A 14,514-nucleotide genomic window follows, 5' to 3' on the forward strand; every position below is an offset into this window, starting at 1 on the left:
TTGGAGTTACTCAGACGAGAGTCCAGATTCCACCTCTGGAGGCAAGACACTTACTCTTGGGAGCCTCCGCTTTCTTATCTGCAAATGGGGATCATAGCCCCTACTCCCTCCTAGGGCTATGGTGCAGATTAAATGAGATGATGTGGAGGACGTCCTGGCATGTAGCATGCATTCCACACATGGCAGCTCTTAGGATTATTTGTGCAAGTCAGGGAAAACAGAAAAACTAGAACGCACTGCCATTGTCGGCACACACACAAAGCAGATATGCTTCCTTTGACTCTCTGGTTGCTTTAGTTCTTTCTGTGCGTGGTGGCCCTCGGGAGAACCGGCCCCTCTTGCTTGAAGGGCTCAGCCCCGGTGTGGACTTGGCAGCCAATTCCCACGGGACTGGGCGGGGCCCCGAGGATTGGCCCTAATGCTGTTGCACACTCTCAATAAAGGATTTCCATGCTTTGGGAGCAAAGATGGCAAGTCGAAGGGCAGAGATGTGCCCCACAGCTGCTTGTGGAGACCCAGCAGAGAGAGGTGGGGGCGGGCTGTGCACATCCAGATTTGACTCTGGAAGTGCCAAGAAAGACCAGGCAGCATCTGAGGGACTCCTTGATTGGACTGGGACTTAGGGCTAATGGGAGGCCTGAGCTGGCCTGAGCTGCCTCACTTGTGGCACAGACACAGAACCCAGGTTCCTGCTCCTCCCCCACTGTGTCATACAGCCCTACCTTCCTGCCCCAAGCTTGTGTGACACACACACACACACACACACACGGAATCATTTGCAAGACCTGTGCTTTTCTCCTTGGCTGTAAAACAGGTGCAGGGTGACTATAGTTAACTAGATCACGAAGTGTCAAATAACCCAGTTTGGGATTATGGGACTCCTCTCCCCCCTCCACTTCCTGCCATCTGCACCTTGATCCGAAAGTGGCAGGGAAAGGAGAGGTTGTGCAACTTGAAACATTAATTCTTTTGTGCCTCATTAGCAACTGCGGGGACAAAGGAAAGCATAGCTTCAGAGGAGGTTGACACAGACAGCTGAAATGACGTTTGGGGATTATCTTCAGATTTCAGCAATCCTCCCTCCCTCCTTAACACAGAGAATGTAAGAGTGGAGAGTGCAGGGGCATTGGATTGCAGATGACCTAGGATGTGAGGGGACTGTCGTCCCACCTGCCTCCTCATTCGTTCCTCCAGATGTGCAAGGGGCAGCAAAATGCTCCCTCTCCCCACCAGGAAAGGACGGCAGATTGGCCTGAGTTACATCCAGATTAGCAACAAGACTGTTTGTTCATTTGATTCAGCACATGTTTGTGTAGCGCTTATTGCGTGCTAGACACGGGCCTTTGGGCTTGCTTTTTGATGGGAAGTTGACAATAAACAAAGAAGAGAGAGATTGATCATCAATGAATTTAAATAGTTTTTATGATTCTCTTGATGAAAACCGGGAGGGTGGGCATTTAAATTTTTTTAATTTAAATATCTTGGCCGGGTGCGGTGACTGACGCCTGTAATCCCAACACTTTGGGAGGCCGAGGCGGGTGGATCACCTGAGGTTGGGAGTTTCTCCATGTTGAAACGGGGTTTCTCCATGTTGGTCCACCGTGCTAGGCCAGGCTCACCTTTTAAGAAGCTACAGATGAGGAGAAGATACTTGCACATCCCACATCTGAGGGAGGACTTGAATCCCAAATATGTAAACAACTCTCAAAGTTGAAAGAAAAGAAGAAAGATAATGACGGATTGTGGCGAGTTACATGGAGGAAAGCAGCAGGGTGGAAGGAGAGAGTAACTGGTCAAGCTGCACTACGAGGTGGCCCTGGAGGGGCTTCCTGCGAACAGGACATCTAAGATGAGACCTGGGACTTGGGGAGAAAACATCCACGAGGAAGCTGAGGGAAGAACATTCCAGGAAGAACCAAAGTCTGGAAACAGGAAAGGGCTTGGTGGGCCCTTGGTCAGAAGAGAAGAGATGGAGAAAGGGGTGGGTAGTTAGCTCCTTGGTGTCTGAAGAGGAGGTAGGTTCCATACTCAGCACTGGAAGGCTGGAAGGAGAAAAGTGATCTGACTGATGTATCATGCTCACTACTTTTTTTTTTTTTTTTTTTAGATGGAGTTTTGCTCTGTCACCCAGGCTGGAGTGCAATGGCATGACCTCAGCTCACCACAACCTCCACCTCACGGGTTCAAGCAATTCTCCTGCCTCAGCCTCCCGAGTAGCTTCGATTACAGACATGCACCACCACACCCGGCTAATTTTGTATTTTTAGTAGAAACGGGGTTTATCCTTGTTGGTCAGGCTGGTCTCGAACTCCTGACCTCAGGTGATCCACCCACCTCGGCCTCCCAAAGTGCTGAGATTACAGGTGTGAGCCACCACCCCTGGCCAGGCTCACCTTTTAAGAAGCTCCTTCTGTAAGACAAGCTACAGATGAGAAGATACTTGCACATCCCACATCTGATGGAGGACTTGAATCCCAAATATGTAAACAACTCTCAAAATTCAACAACAAGGAACAAACAACCCAATTAAACATGGACAAAACGCTTGAACAGAAACATCGTCAAAGACGGGCCGATCACAAATAAATACATGGAACGCCCTTAGTCATTAGGGAACTGCAGGTGAAAACCATCACGAGGGCTGGGCGCGGTGGCTCATGCCTGTAATCCCAGCACTTTGGGAGGCCAAGGGTGGTGGATCACCTAAGGTCAGGAGGCTGAGGCAGGAGAATCACTTGAACCCGGGAGGCAGAGGTTGCAGTGAGCCGAGATCGCACCATTGCACTCCAGCCTGGGCAACAAGAGTCAAACTACATCTCAAAAAAAAAAAAACAAAAAAAAAAAAAACGCATTCACCAAAAAAGTGAATTTTATTCTATGCAAATTAAATAATAGCAATAAGAAGAAACTCCTTCCCTAGGACTCTCTGACACTGCGTCTTTGGGCCTCCTTGTTCCCCATCTCCCATACCTCAAAGCTCTGAACTCACTTGAGACCAGTCTCCCTGGGTCAGCACTCCCTCCCCTCCCCTGGCCTCTCTGCCCCGCCTCCAAAAGCTCTGCCTGTCTGGTCTTCGCTGCCACGTTACATTAGGTCCCCTCCATTCCAGAGTGCCCTGCTGGCTTTCCCGTGTTTCTTCTCTCGGTTGCTGATCCTTCACCCCTGTTTTGGGGAGTGGGGAAGAAATGGGTGCCTGGACACCTCTTTGTGCCTGATATAATCTCTCCAGTGTCACCTCTAGTGGGGGTCCCACCAGGCTTCCCCCAAGAGGCCTGACACCCACAAGAGATAAGGGGACCTGGGGAGCCTCTGGATCCTGCTTTTCTCTGAAGATGCTGGCCCTTGCTCTCTCTGCGGACTGTCCTCACTACACCAAGCATGCTGCTGCGGTCGCCCTCCCTGAGCTCCACAAGCAGCCAGAGAGCAGCCAGGCCCACGCATTGGGACCTGTCCACAGGGCCCCATCCACCCCTACTTTCTTTGCGGATCGTGTCTACCTATGCAGACTGGTCCTACTCAAAGCAGAGAAGACTGTCTCCCCCCAACCCAGGAGGGCCATAGGCAGGTGCAGCCCTTGGAGTCACATGGAGCCTCACAGTAGGCTCCAGGGATCAGCCCTCCCTGGGGAAACTTGACAAGATTTCCACATTCACTGCTGGGGCAATGTCCCGGGATTCAGGGCAGGGTGGTTTATCTGTCGGTTGTGTTCCTCTGTCCCTTGGAAGTCTTGTGAGGACGAGGAAGGGAGTTTCCCATCAGACTTTGGGAGGGATGCCTTCAGCACCTGCTGTGTGAGCCCTTTCTTCTTCTGGACTGGAACAGGGCATCTCCTGCATGCTGTACAGGTGAGGAGGGCGCTGCTGAGGGGGTAGGGCTCCTGGCAGAATCTCTTATGCAGGGCTACCTTCTCTGAGCCCATGCCAGCCTTCCGAGGGCCGTTAGGACCTGCAGCACTTCCTGCTCAAGGCCTCAGCCAGTACCCTTTTGAGAACAGCCCTCAGATGGTCTGTGAGTCCCGTTGAGAATCAGAGCCAGCAGGGGCTCTAGAGATCACGGAAGCCGAGAGCTGCTCTGCTGGCCTGCGGGGGGTTTGGGGGGCCCTCAGAGACATGGCCTACCATGGAGAAGGTTTTCCTCCTCCCACAAAGCTGGTGACTTCCACAGGGAGCCAGGGGATGAAAGAGTTCATTGGTGGAGTGGTGGGGCAGTCTTCCTTCTCATGAGTACAGGACAGGCCTGGGAGGGTCCTGGAGAAGAAGATGCTTACCTGAGGCTCCACACAGGTGTGTTAGTCAGCACAGGCTGCAGAGTGCCTTAGACTGATTGGCTTAAACAACAGAAGTTTATGTCTCATAGTTCTGGAGGGTGGAAGTCCAAGACCAAGGTGTCAGCAGGGCTGGTTTTGTTCCGAGAAACATCTGCTCCAGGCCTCTCTCCTTGGCTTGCAAATGACCGTCTTCTCCCTGTGTCTTCACACGGTCTTTCCACTGCACTCATCTGTGTCCTGATGCCCTCTTGTAATAAGGACACCAGTCATGTTGGATCAGGGTCCACCCCAGTGACCTCACTTTAAATTAATGAGCTCTTTAAAGCCCCTATTTCCAAATACATCCCACTTTGAGGTACTGGGGATTAGGGCTCCCACATCAGCATGTGTGTGGAAGGGAGGACACAGTTTAGCCCATAGCACAAGGTCAGGCCAGAAGCTGAACTTCAAGACTGGCCAGAGGCCTGGGTGGTGGCCGTGGTGGTATCTGAAGTGGGGGTGGAGGCTGGGGCTGTCCTGTCTCCCCTGTCCTACCTGAAGCTGCTCCAGAGGGGCTCATGCCAAGCTGGCTTTCCTGTCCTCCATGGGCACATGGCCTTGGACTGCTGCCATTTGAAGATTCTACCCGACCCCAAGAGTCCCTGGAGCCAGAGTCCTCAGGAAAAGCAGCCAGACCTCTGGATAGGAGCCCAGGACAGACTTCGGGAAAGCCTCAGCATGTGCTTCAGTGGAGAGAGTGCCAGGCTCAGGAGTACGTGTCCTCCCTGGCAGAGCCCAGGAGCCTCAGTGATCCCTTCAGAGAGTGTCAGAGGGAGCGAGGAGAGGCAGCTACTTGGGCACAAGAAGCTGAGGATGAGAAGCACCTGCCATCCAGGTCAGCTTTGCCAGGGCTCTCAGAAGTCCCTAGGTACCCCCTCTCTTCACCGACAAACCAAATCTCAACAAGATTCTGACACCATGCAGGTGGGTGCTGGTGCAGGCAGGGCCAGCAGTAGGGGTGTACGGAAGGCCTGCTGTGCCCTGCAACAGGATCCCTTTCCCCTGGTCTCTTGCCAAGACACTGAGGAACGGCAGCAGGAGGGGCAATGGGCAAAGGGTGGGCGCTGCCACCCTGGTTCCTTTGGACCCAGCAGTTAGACAAAAACCGTAGCCTGTTAAGTTGTAAGTCGCTTCAGTGGGACTTTAGAGGGAGACCCCTGTCCTTACAGATGAGCCACCGGTGGTCCAGAGAGAGAAAGGCACTAACCCAGGCTCACTGGGAGGGTGAGGGCCAGACCCGGATCCCCTCTTACCTGTCTGAAAGCACCTGGGACACCTGAGCTGTCTGTCCCTGTCTCATGACCCAGAGCAAGAACCGCCTGGGTTCTCTGCTTCACTGGGAGGCTCTCCAGCCTGCCGTGTTCATGGGAAACCTGATCCTGCCGCATTCTCAGGGACCTGGGCTTCCGTCTGGCCTCACCTTTCTCTTTATGGAAAAACTCCCCGGGTACATTGTTTCCCATGGCCAGGTGCTGCCTGCTCCAAGCACACGGGGTGACCTGCCATGGAAGGGATTGACCGACCTCTGAAAAAAGTGGCTGACTTCCAGGGACATGGAAGCCACCCAGCGGCTTCCTGTGGTGGAAGATATTCTGACCCAGACCACGTTCTCAGAGGAATTAGGGAGGCTCTCTCTTTGTCTCCTTCACCGGACCGCCCCCTCCCCTGCAAAGGAAAAGACCTCCACTCACCTAACTTCCACCTTCTCCCCAGCTCACTCCACACCTCCCCTTCCCTGCCTCGTGTGTGTCTGTATCTGTGTGTGTAGCTTTGTGGATCTGAGTATATGTCTGTGTGTGGGTGAGTTTGTAGATAAGAATCTGTGTGTTTGTGTCAGTGTGTGTAGATGAGAGAGAGGGAGGGAGATTTAGTAGGAGTCTGCTTGTATCTGTGTGTTTCTGGGAATATGCGTGAGTCTCTCTGTGTTAGTAGGAACTTTTTTTTTTTTTTTTGAGATGGAGTCTTGCTCTGTTGCCCAGGCTGGCGTGCAGTGGCGCAATCTCAGCTCACTGCAAGCTCTGCCTCCCGGGTTCACGCCATTCTCCTGCCTCAGCCTCCTGAGTAGCTGGGACTACAGCTGCCCGCCACCACGCTCGGCTAATTTTTTGTATTTTTAGTAGAGACGGGGTTTCACCGTGTTAGCCAGGATGGTCTCGATCTCCTGACCTCGTGATCTGCCCACCTGGGCCTCCCAAAGTGCTGGGATTATAGGTGTGAGCCACCACGCCCGGCCTAGTAGGCACTTTGATGTGTCTGTGTCTGTGTGTATTTCAGGGTCAAGCGCTATAGCGAGGTGACTTTGACCTTCTCTTCCTCAGAGCCAGGGCCTGACCCTTCCCTTGGCCTCAGCCAGTCAGATTCTCCCTTTCCAGGCCATAGTGTGGCATTGTCATCTGTCAACTCTGCCTACACCTTGAAACTCACCCTTTGCACAGAGGGTATAATGGGGGCCATCTCAATTAGTGAATTTTTAGGAAAAGTTCTTACTTTGGGGTCCTTTGGCTGGACCTTTGGGGATTGAGAATGAATTCCAGGCACGTCTGTTAGGATTGCATTGGGTACAGGTAACAGAAAACCCACTTCGTATTGTAAGATAGCTTATTTCTCCTTGCAGAACAAGAAATACAAAGGGGGCCGTTTAGAAAGGGTGGTTCCCTCAGAGATCCAGGCCCTTTCTGCACGGCCCCCGGTCTTCTCCTGCAGTTTTCTTTGCCCGTCCGTGGTCTCCTCTGTGCCGTCACGCACATTTCAGAGGGCTGTTGCGAGGACCAAGGGATTCGACGCGTATGAGAGAGTGTGGATGTGCTAAGGAGTTTGCAGGAGTTGCGCGGGGCGGCTACTGCTGAAGAAGACTCTGCCTTGGGCAGACCCTTTAGGACCCTGATTGCCTCCCTTCCTAGAGCAATGATCTGCTGGTGTGGAAACACGAGTCAGCCTGCTGCCTCCATACGCCAGACAGATAGGGCAGATTCTTGCAAAATCTTCGGAGAGCGATTTGGAGTGATTTGGAAATGGTTTGGTCCTTTTGGAGGAGGAACACATCAGCAGCAAGCATCAGCTTGTGTTGAACCAAAGGGTGGGCCCTTAGGAAGCGCCTGCTGCACACAGCCGATACAGTGGCGCTGCCGTTACCCAGGACGGCCCTCACTCCGCCAGACCTCGGCCGGTGCCAGCCCAGGCAGCTGAGCAGGTCACCAGCTGTCAGGGGCCGTGGGGCAGAACAATGCACCATCCTGACTCCACCCAGAGTCCGCTCTGGGTCGGCCGCCGCCAAGATAAAGACCACCTGGGCCAATGGTGGTGTCCACGTGTGACGTGGCTCTGAACGTGCAGTGACCGAGCAAGATTTGGTGACCTCCCTTCAGCCAAGTCCAAGGATTCAGAAGTTACTGGTCCACAGCTGTGTTCCATCAGCTCAGAGGGGAGAATGTCTTGGCATGAATCTTAGGATTACCAGCTGGCTAAGGGAGGTCAGCTGGCCTGAGCCCCTGATGCTCACGCCTTGCATCAGGGCCTTCGAAGGCGGTAGGAGCCTGTGCTGTGGCCCTTTGCGTTCGCACGGCCGACTTAGAGGCACTGCCTCCATCTCCCTTCCTACCACGGACGAATTGAAGAGGCCATAGGGAAAGGTCAGAGGCCGTCTCCAGCCTCCCCTTCTCCCCTCCTCCCCCTCTGCACGCCTCCATGGGCCGTCAAGGCTGAATCTTTTCTTAGTGTTGAGTGAAAAAGACAACAGAGAATGAACTTGAATTTAGGGTACATCTAAGACGATTTCCTAGCAAAAGGCATGACTTCTGGCTGGGCACGGTGGCTCACGCCTGTAATCCCAGCACTTTGGGAGGCAGAGGCGGGCAGACCACCTGAGGTCAGGAGTTCGAGACCAGCCTGCCCAACGTAGTGAAACCCTGTCTCTACTGAAAATACAAAAAAATTAGCCAAATTAGCCGGGCGTAATGGTGGGCACCTGTAATCCCAGCTACTCGGGAAGCTGAGGCAGGTGAATCGTTTGAACCCAAGAGGTAGAGGTTGCAGTGAGCCGAGATCGTGCCATTGCACTCTAGCCTGGGCAACAAGAGTGAAAATCCATCTCAAAAGAAAAAAAAAAAAAGGCCTTCTATGAGAAGTAGTAGCGAGACTGCAGCAGTTCCATCTGCCTCACAGGCAGGGAGCCCTGTAGGCTGCCCCTGTGCCAGGGCCTGTGCCCCCACCCTCCTCCCACCTGACGGGGGCACCCCCAGTCCCAGAACCATCACTCCAAGTGATTCCAGGAGCTTTTGCATGTCCAAACACAACTTCAACAAACAGTTCCTCACATTCTTCTCCTTTCCACTTTCTTCCCTCCCTCCTCTTCGTAATTATCCTCACTGGCCACTCCTGGGCCCGAGGCCAGCTGGGCTGGGAGAGGCCACGTTTTGAGCCACGGACTCCCGTGCTCACGCCCAGCAGTGCTTGCTGGGAAGTTCTAATCTGGCTCCTTTAAACTGCTCTCACCTGCGTTCTTGGTTTTTTTTCCTCCTTTTGGAGGAGGAACACGTTAGCAGCCACCAGGGGACACCTGGAATTGGCTGCAGGACGCCTTGCTGCAGACGACTCCCCACCTCCAGCCTCCTGGGCGGGGTGTGGCTAGGACGTTTGCCTCCTTCCTTCGGTCTTCCCCTTCCCCACCGCTCTGAGGCCACCGCCTAGCTTCAGGGAGGCAGGACTTAGCAGGGAACGCTGGCGTCCTGTGCCTACAGGTATAGCTGTTCTATGCCCAGAGCATGTGTGTTGGCGGGACATCCTCCTGCGGTCCTGTGGCTACTCTCTTACTGGAACTGGCTCCTTAGGACACAGCGACAGAGCCTCCGTGAAGCATGACGGGGTGGGCAACCCTACCTCTCCACCCTTTCTAAGCCCAGGAGGAAGGTGGGGGGCCCTGCTCTGTGGAGCCGTAGTTGCTGGCCTGAGAATCCCAGCCTTGCTTCGCCTCCCAGCCTGGCTGTTCCCTTCCTGTGAGGCTCTGGGAGTTTCCTTTACCTCTCCCGTCTTTGTTTGCACATTTAATCAAGCCTTTAAACTAAACGATCACTGTGACCCTTTCTAGTGCTACAGTGTATGGTTTTTGTGATTCAGAAGGCTGCCTTGGCTGCCTGACTGCAAAGCAGGGTCAGGGGTGGGGGGCAGCAGCTGGGGGAGCCTAATCTGGCTCCTTTAAACTGCTCTCACCTGCGTTCTTGGTTGAGAACCTGTGACTCCCTCTAACCTGGCAAACCCCAGAGCTTCATCAGGCCTCAAACCCCACTCCTCCCACGCCCTGGGTCGGCAAGAAAACTTGGGGGCGGGGAGCTGGTTGAGGACAGAGTGAAAACGCATAGGCTGACCCTGTCAAGGGAAGGTGTACCCTCACATCCTGACTCCTCCACCCAGGCGCGATCAGGGCTGCGGGCTCTGCCTTCCCCAGAAAGTATTTGAAAGCCTTCCTCCTGGGCTTCCAAAGGGCTCCCGCACTTCACTTTCCTGCTGCCAAAGCAGTCTCTTCAGGTCGGTCCATTTTAGTTTTCAGTCCCCGTTTCCAGGTAGGCGGGTGGCCAGTGTCAGAGCTTCCGGAGTGTGTTTGGGCTTGGCTGGGCCTGCTCTCCCTTGCTGCTCTTCCTCTAGGGCAGGGTCCATGGAGGCACCCCTGGGTAGGGAGGGCTCTGGGGGGGGATGCACTGGCCCCTTCCCCCTTGTCTGACCCTCCCATTTTGTGTTCTCTGCAGCCTGTGATTGCCACCCCGTGGGTGCCGCTGGCAAAACCTGCAACCAGACCACCGGCCAGTGTCCCTGTAAGGACGGCGTGACGGGTATCACTTGCAACCGCTGCGCCAAAGGCTACCAGCAGAGCCGCTCACCCATCGCCCCCTGCATAAGTATGTATAGGACACCAGCTTTTCAAGTCTCTGGCTTTGTGGGAGGACAGTGAGCTTTTGAGGATGCTGGTCACTGATGTTCAGTGGGTTCTTTTATTTTTGAGACGGAGTCTCACTCTGTCGCCCAGGCTGGAGTGCAGTGGCACGATCTCAGCTCACTGTAACCTCTGCCTCCTGGGTTCAAGTGATTCTCCTGCCTCAGCCTCCTGGATTCAAGTGATTCTCCTGCCTCAGCCTCCCGAGTTGCTGGAATTATAGGTGCATGCCTCCATGTCCCGCTTATTTTTGTCTTTATTTTAATAGAGTATGAGATTTCGCCATGTTGGCCAGGCTAGTCTTGAACTCCTGACCTCAGGTGATCCGCCCACCTTGGCCTCCCAAAGTGCTGGGATTGCAGGCATGAGCCACCGTGCCTGGCCCGTTCAGTGGGTTCTGTCGTCAGTGTGCATTCCTGCATTCACGGTCTCACGCTCATTGAGTCCACGTGGGAGACCCCCCGCAAGCTCATAGAAGTTCTTACAAAAGCCACTGGGGGCTCAGCAGAGCCAGCCCGTCTGAGGCTGTCTATCTGACAAACACTGAGTTTCCTGTTTCTGGGGGAAAGCAAGCCGCTGTCCTCAGCACTGGCCCCATTCTCACTGTCTACCTGGACCCTGGATCTGGGGTGGGTCCGTTCCAGGCGTGCTGCTGTCACTATTGCCGGAATGTCGGCATTCCCTCTGCCCCTGGTGGGTTCAGAACAGAAAGGACCGACAGCCCAGGGCCTTCGAGAGGAGCTAGGCAGGGCTTCCATGCACCGCACCTGTGGCCCTAATGAAGGATGATAGCAACCCTGCGGCGTTCCACACAGCTGTTCTCAGGGGCTCGCTAATAGCAAATGACCAGGATCCACGCCTCGGTAGAGGGGGCTCAGCACCCATCCAGGGCAGCGCAGGTTGAAATGGTTTCACGACAACCTCCAATTGTCAGCCTTACAGTTTGTCAGAATCCTTCTGTCCATCCACATTCTGCAAGGTGAACATTTTTAGACAGCTGGGAGGAGATCTGGGGTTCGGAAAACATGGCGGGGGTGGAAACTGAGGTCTTCTTCAGGGAGTTAGGCGTTCTCAGGTTGCTCAGAAATGGTTAGAACCAACATTTCAAATCCCCAAGTGGAAAAATCAAGCCTAGACATGAGAGCTGGTGTTTCTGAATCAGAGGCTGAACCCTTGGGAACTCACACTTCCCAGCCTGTGCCTTCTCCTCTCCTCTCACAAAGGGCGGGCTGATGCCTGGCGAGAGCATTGCTCCCTACCGGGCAACCTGGGGCTCCATCCTGGAATTTTCGCGTGCTCTTCCCAAGGGAAGAGCTACAGGTCCCAGACAGTGCCTGAGGGACTCGTGCCCTGTTTTGTCCCAGTTTGCGTAGCCATGGGCCCTGCATGGGCGTCCCAGAGCCAGGCCGACCTCAGGCGCTGAGGGTGGTGGTCACAGTGGCTCTGCGGCCATTGGCTTCGGCTCCATTTGTAGACTTGTGGGATTAGACTGGACCATTCAGATGTTGCCTCCGGGATGTTTCTGCTGGGACCAGGTGGCTTTTTAGGTCCAGCTTCCTAATCACCCATTGTGACAGGGCACCTATGGGTTGTTGTTGCTAATACAGTTGCCTGAGGTCAAGATTTGACCCCACATTGAGGGCTGTGTCCCCCACTTGTACTTCCTAAAGGAGCAGAGGATGCCTCCGGTGCCTCTCAGATTTGCCTCCCAGCCTGAGTAGGCCATGTCCCTCCACCAAGCCTCAAGTCCTAGCTCATCTAGAATCTGGGAGTCAGAGTTTTACTGCAAAGAGTCAGACGGTGGCTACCATCAGTGGGGTTCGTGGTCACTCACCAGGGGAAGTGAGTCCCTTCCTCTTAGGGACTTCTGGTCCATGGTTTGGCCTTGTCCAGAAAGAGGAAGCCGGAGCTTCAGTGCCAGGCTGCTGAACCGATGAACAGTGGGGACTGGATGAACCTCCTCTCCTTTCTTGAGCACAGGGTGGGGTCCGGCAGGTAGTAGGAACCAACTGCTTTTTAAATGTTTATTATTATATATACTTTTTGAGACGGGATCTTGCTCTGTTGCCCAGGCTGGAGTGCAGTGGTACCATCATAGCTCACTGCAACCTCAAACTCCTGGGCTCCAGGGATCCTCCTGCCTCAGCCTCCTGAGTGGCTGGGACTACAGGTGCGTGCCACCACGCCTGGCTAATTTGTTTTATTTTTTGTAGAGGCAAAGTCTTGCTTTGTTGGCCAGGCTGGTTGCAAACTCCTGGTTTCAAGCCATCCTCCCACCCTGGGCCCCCAACGTGTTGAGATGACAGATGTGAGCCCCTGCACCTGGCCAAATTGCAGTATTAGATAGAGAATAATCAACACGAAGCACACAAGCTTTTATGAGGCCCTTGGATCTGCACTCTTGGTCCCATGCTGCCCACTAAGAAAATGCCTTAGCACCTGAGAGGTGAGGCCGCCGGAACCTGGGCCGTGCTGCCAACACTTCTCTGCATGTGGGAGAAACCTTTTCCTTTGGGCAGATTCCCAGCGCCTTGCGTGCCGTCCTGCCATGGCTCCTTCTCCACCTGTGAGTTGAGCTTAGAGATGAGCAGGGCCCAGTAGCCACATCACGATGAGGAGAGTGGCCTGGGGAAACCCCTCTCCACCCCTCCAGGGGTGGAGCTGAGTTGATGTCAGGCCCGGGGGTGGGGGCAAGGCCAGGCTCTGTGTTGCCGCCTCCCTCCTGCCTTCACGCCCCCCTGCTAGGCGAAAGGAGAAAAACACCACCTGCCCAGGATGCCGCTGCTGATTTCTGTTCCTCTGACTTTTCTTGAGCCAGGGAATGGGAAATGGAGGGGAGGGTCCCAGGAGGTTGGGAGGAGTCTGTGCTGGGCTCATTCTAAAGTCAAAAAATCATGTCGTCTTACCTTGTTTTCTCTCCACCATCCCCCTCCCCTCACTCCTGTCTTGAACCTCACAAAGAGATCCCCGTAGCGCCGCCGACGACCACAGCCAGCAGCGTGGAGGAGCCTGAAGGTAAACTGCCCCCTTCGCTTCTAATTTCCCACTCTTGCTGTGTGGCGGGGTGGTGGGGTGGGTTAACGGGGAAGGGGCGTTCAGAAGCCCAGACTCCTCTAACCGCTATCTGGGGTCTGCTCCGAATGACTGGCGCCCCTGGGTTGCACTGAAGAAGCTGGAGCTACAGGACGCTATGTTGTGACTTTCCCTCTGAGAATCAAATGGAGGAGATTTTAATGGTGCCTCTCTCCCAAGCCTGGAACCCTAAAAACTGAGCTCCTTCTCTTTGTCCACCAGCTGCCCACCAGCCCAGCACCTTCCAAGCTGAGGGCCTGTCACTGCTTCTTGGGGCTGCAGAGAAGGAAGGAGCCAGGTGCTGGGGATACAGGAGGAGGCTTGGGCACAGGAGCACAGAAGCAGAATGCAGGGGGCCTGGGAGGTGGGCGTGGGGGAGAATCACATCTTCATTTTCATTCGCGTCCAACTGAAAATTTAGCATTTCCTCCATGGCAAAGAGAGGCCGCAGACCGCGGCATGCGGCCGAGCCTGCACCTTGGTCACCAGCAGAGGTCACGGCGGTTTTCACATCACATTCTAGCTGCTGCAGATATCATAAATACTGTTCATGCTGGTTATTGCTTCTCAAAACGACAGAAGTTACTAGACCCGCTGCTAGATCCTGATTTATAATCGTTAATCAGGAAGCACTCGCGTAACGTAACCATACCATCCATCTGGTTCTTTCAAGATATTTGGGCAGCGGCATTTCAGAACTATTAATTTCCTTTGTAGACCTGTGTGTTTTATTTTAGCATGGAGAAATGTTTTTTTGAGGAAGGGTCCACAGGCTTCAACAGTCCTTGACACAAGAAGGGTTGCATAGCTCTGGCTTTGGGCACTCAGAGGGCACAGCCCTGCCGGATGCCCTGCTGAGAGCAGCCCAGGCCTGTACCCACAGTCCTGGTCCTGGGGTCACACAGGGCTTTTGTGTACTGGTCCTTGGGGTAAGAGGGCAGAAAGTGACAGGCACCCCAGCATGGACATTCATGCTGGCGCTGGGGACCCTTTCCCTCCCTGAGAAACGACTGTAGAGAGGTATGGGGGAGCTTGCAAACCCGCGTGGCCGCCTGAGTATTTTAGGATACAGACTGGATTTTGGAGAGTATTGGCAGTGCACTGGGAACTTGAGAGAAGACAGACTCGGCACTTGTACAGGCATGGTCCACAAACAGCCAGCAAACAGGAAAGGACAGAAATGCATTTCAGGGAGTGCCAGAGGCAGCGCGGG

At 54.2% G+C, this 14,514-nt stretch overlaps 1 protein-coding gene across 5 annotated transcripts in view; it reads left to right on the top strand.

The window, feature by feature from the left end:
- The window catches only part of NTN1 (netrin 1), a 245,339-nt gene that overhangs the window by 176,173 nt on the left and 54,652 nt on the right, over positions 1–14,514 (top strand). For 4 of the 5 annotated variants that reach the window (XM_077970352.1, XM_077970355.1, XM_077970353.1 and 1 more), the window contains exons 4-5: positions 10,045–10,194; positions 13,191–13,244. In XM_077970352.1, the coding sequence (XP_077826478.1) occupies positions 10,045–10,194; positions 13,191–13,244 (204 nt within the window). Of the gene's footprint in view, positions 1–10,044; positions 10,212–13,190; positions 13,245–14,514 lie in introns of all 5 variants that reach the window. The other variant, XM_077970354.1, reaches the window with a different exon arrangement.

This window comes from Macaca mulatta, chromosome 16 (genome assembly GCF_049350105.2).
Source record: "Macaca mulatta isolate MMU2019108-1 chromosome 16, T2T-MMU8v2.0, whole genome shotgun sequence".
NCBI classification, from domain to species: domain Eukaryota; kingdom Metazoa; phylum Chordata; class Mammalia; order Primates; family Cercopithecidae; genus Macaca; species Macaca mulatta.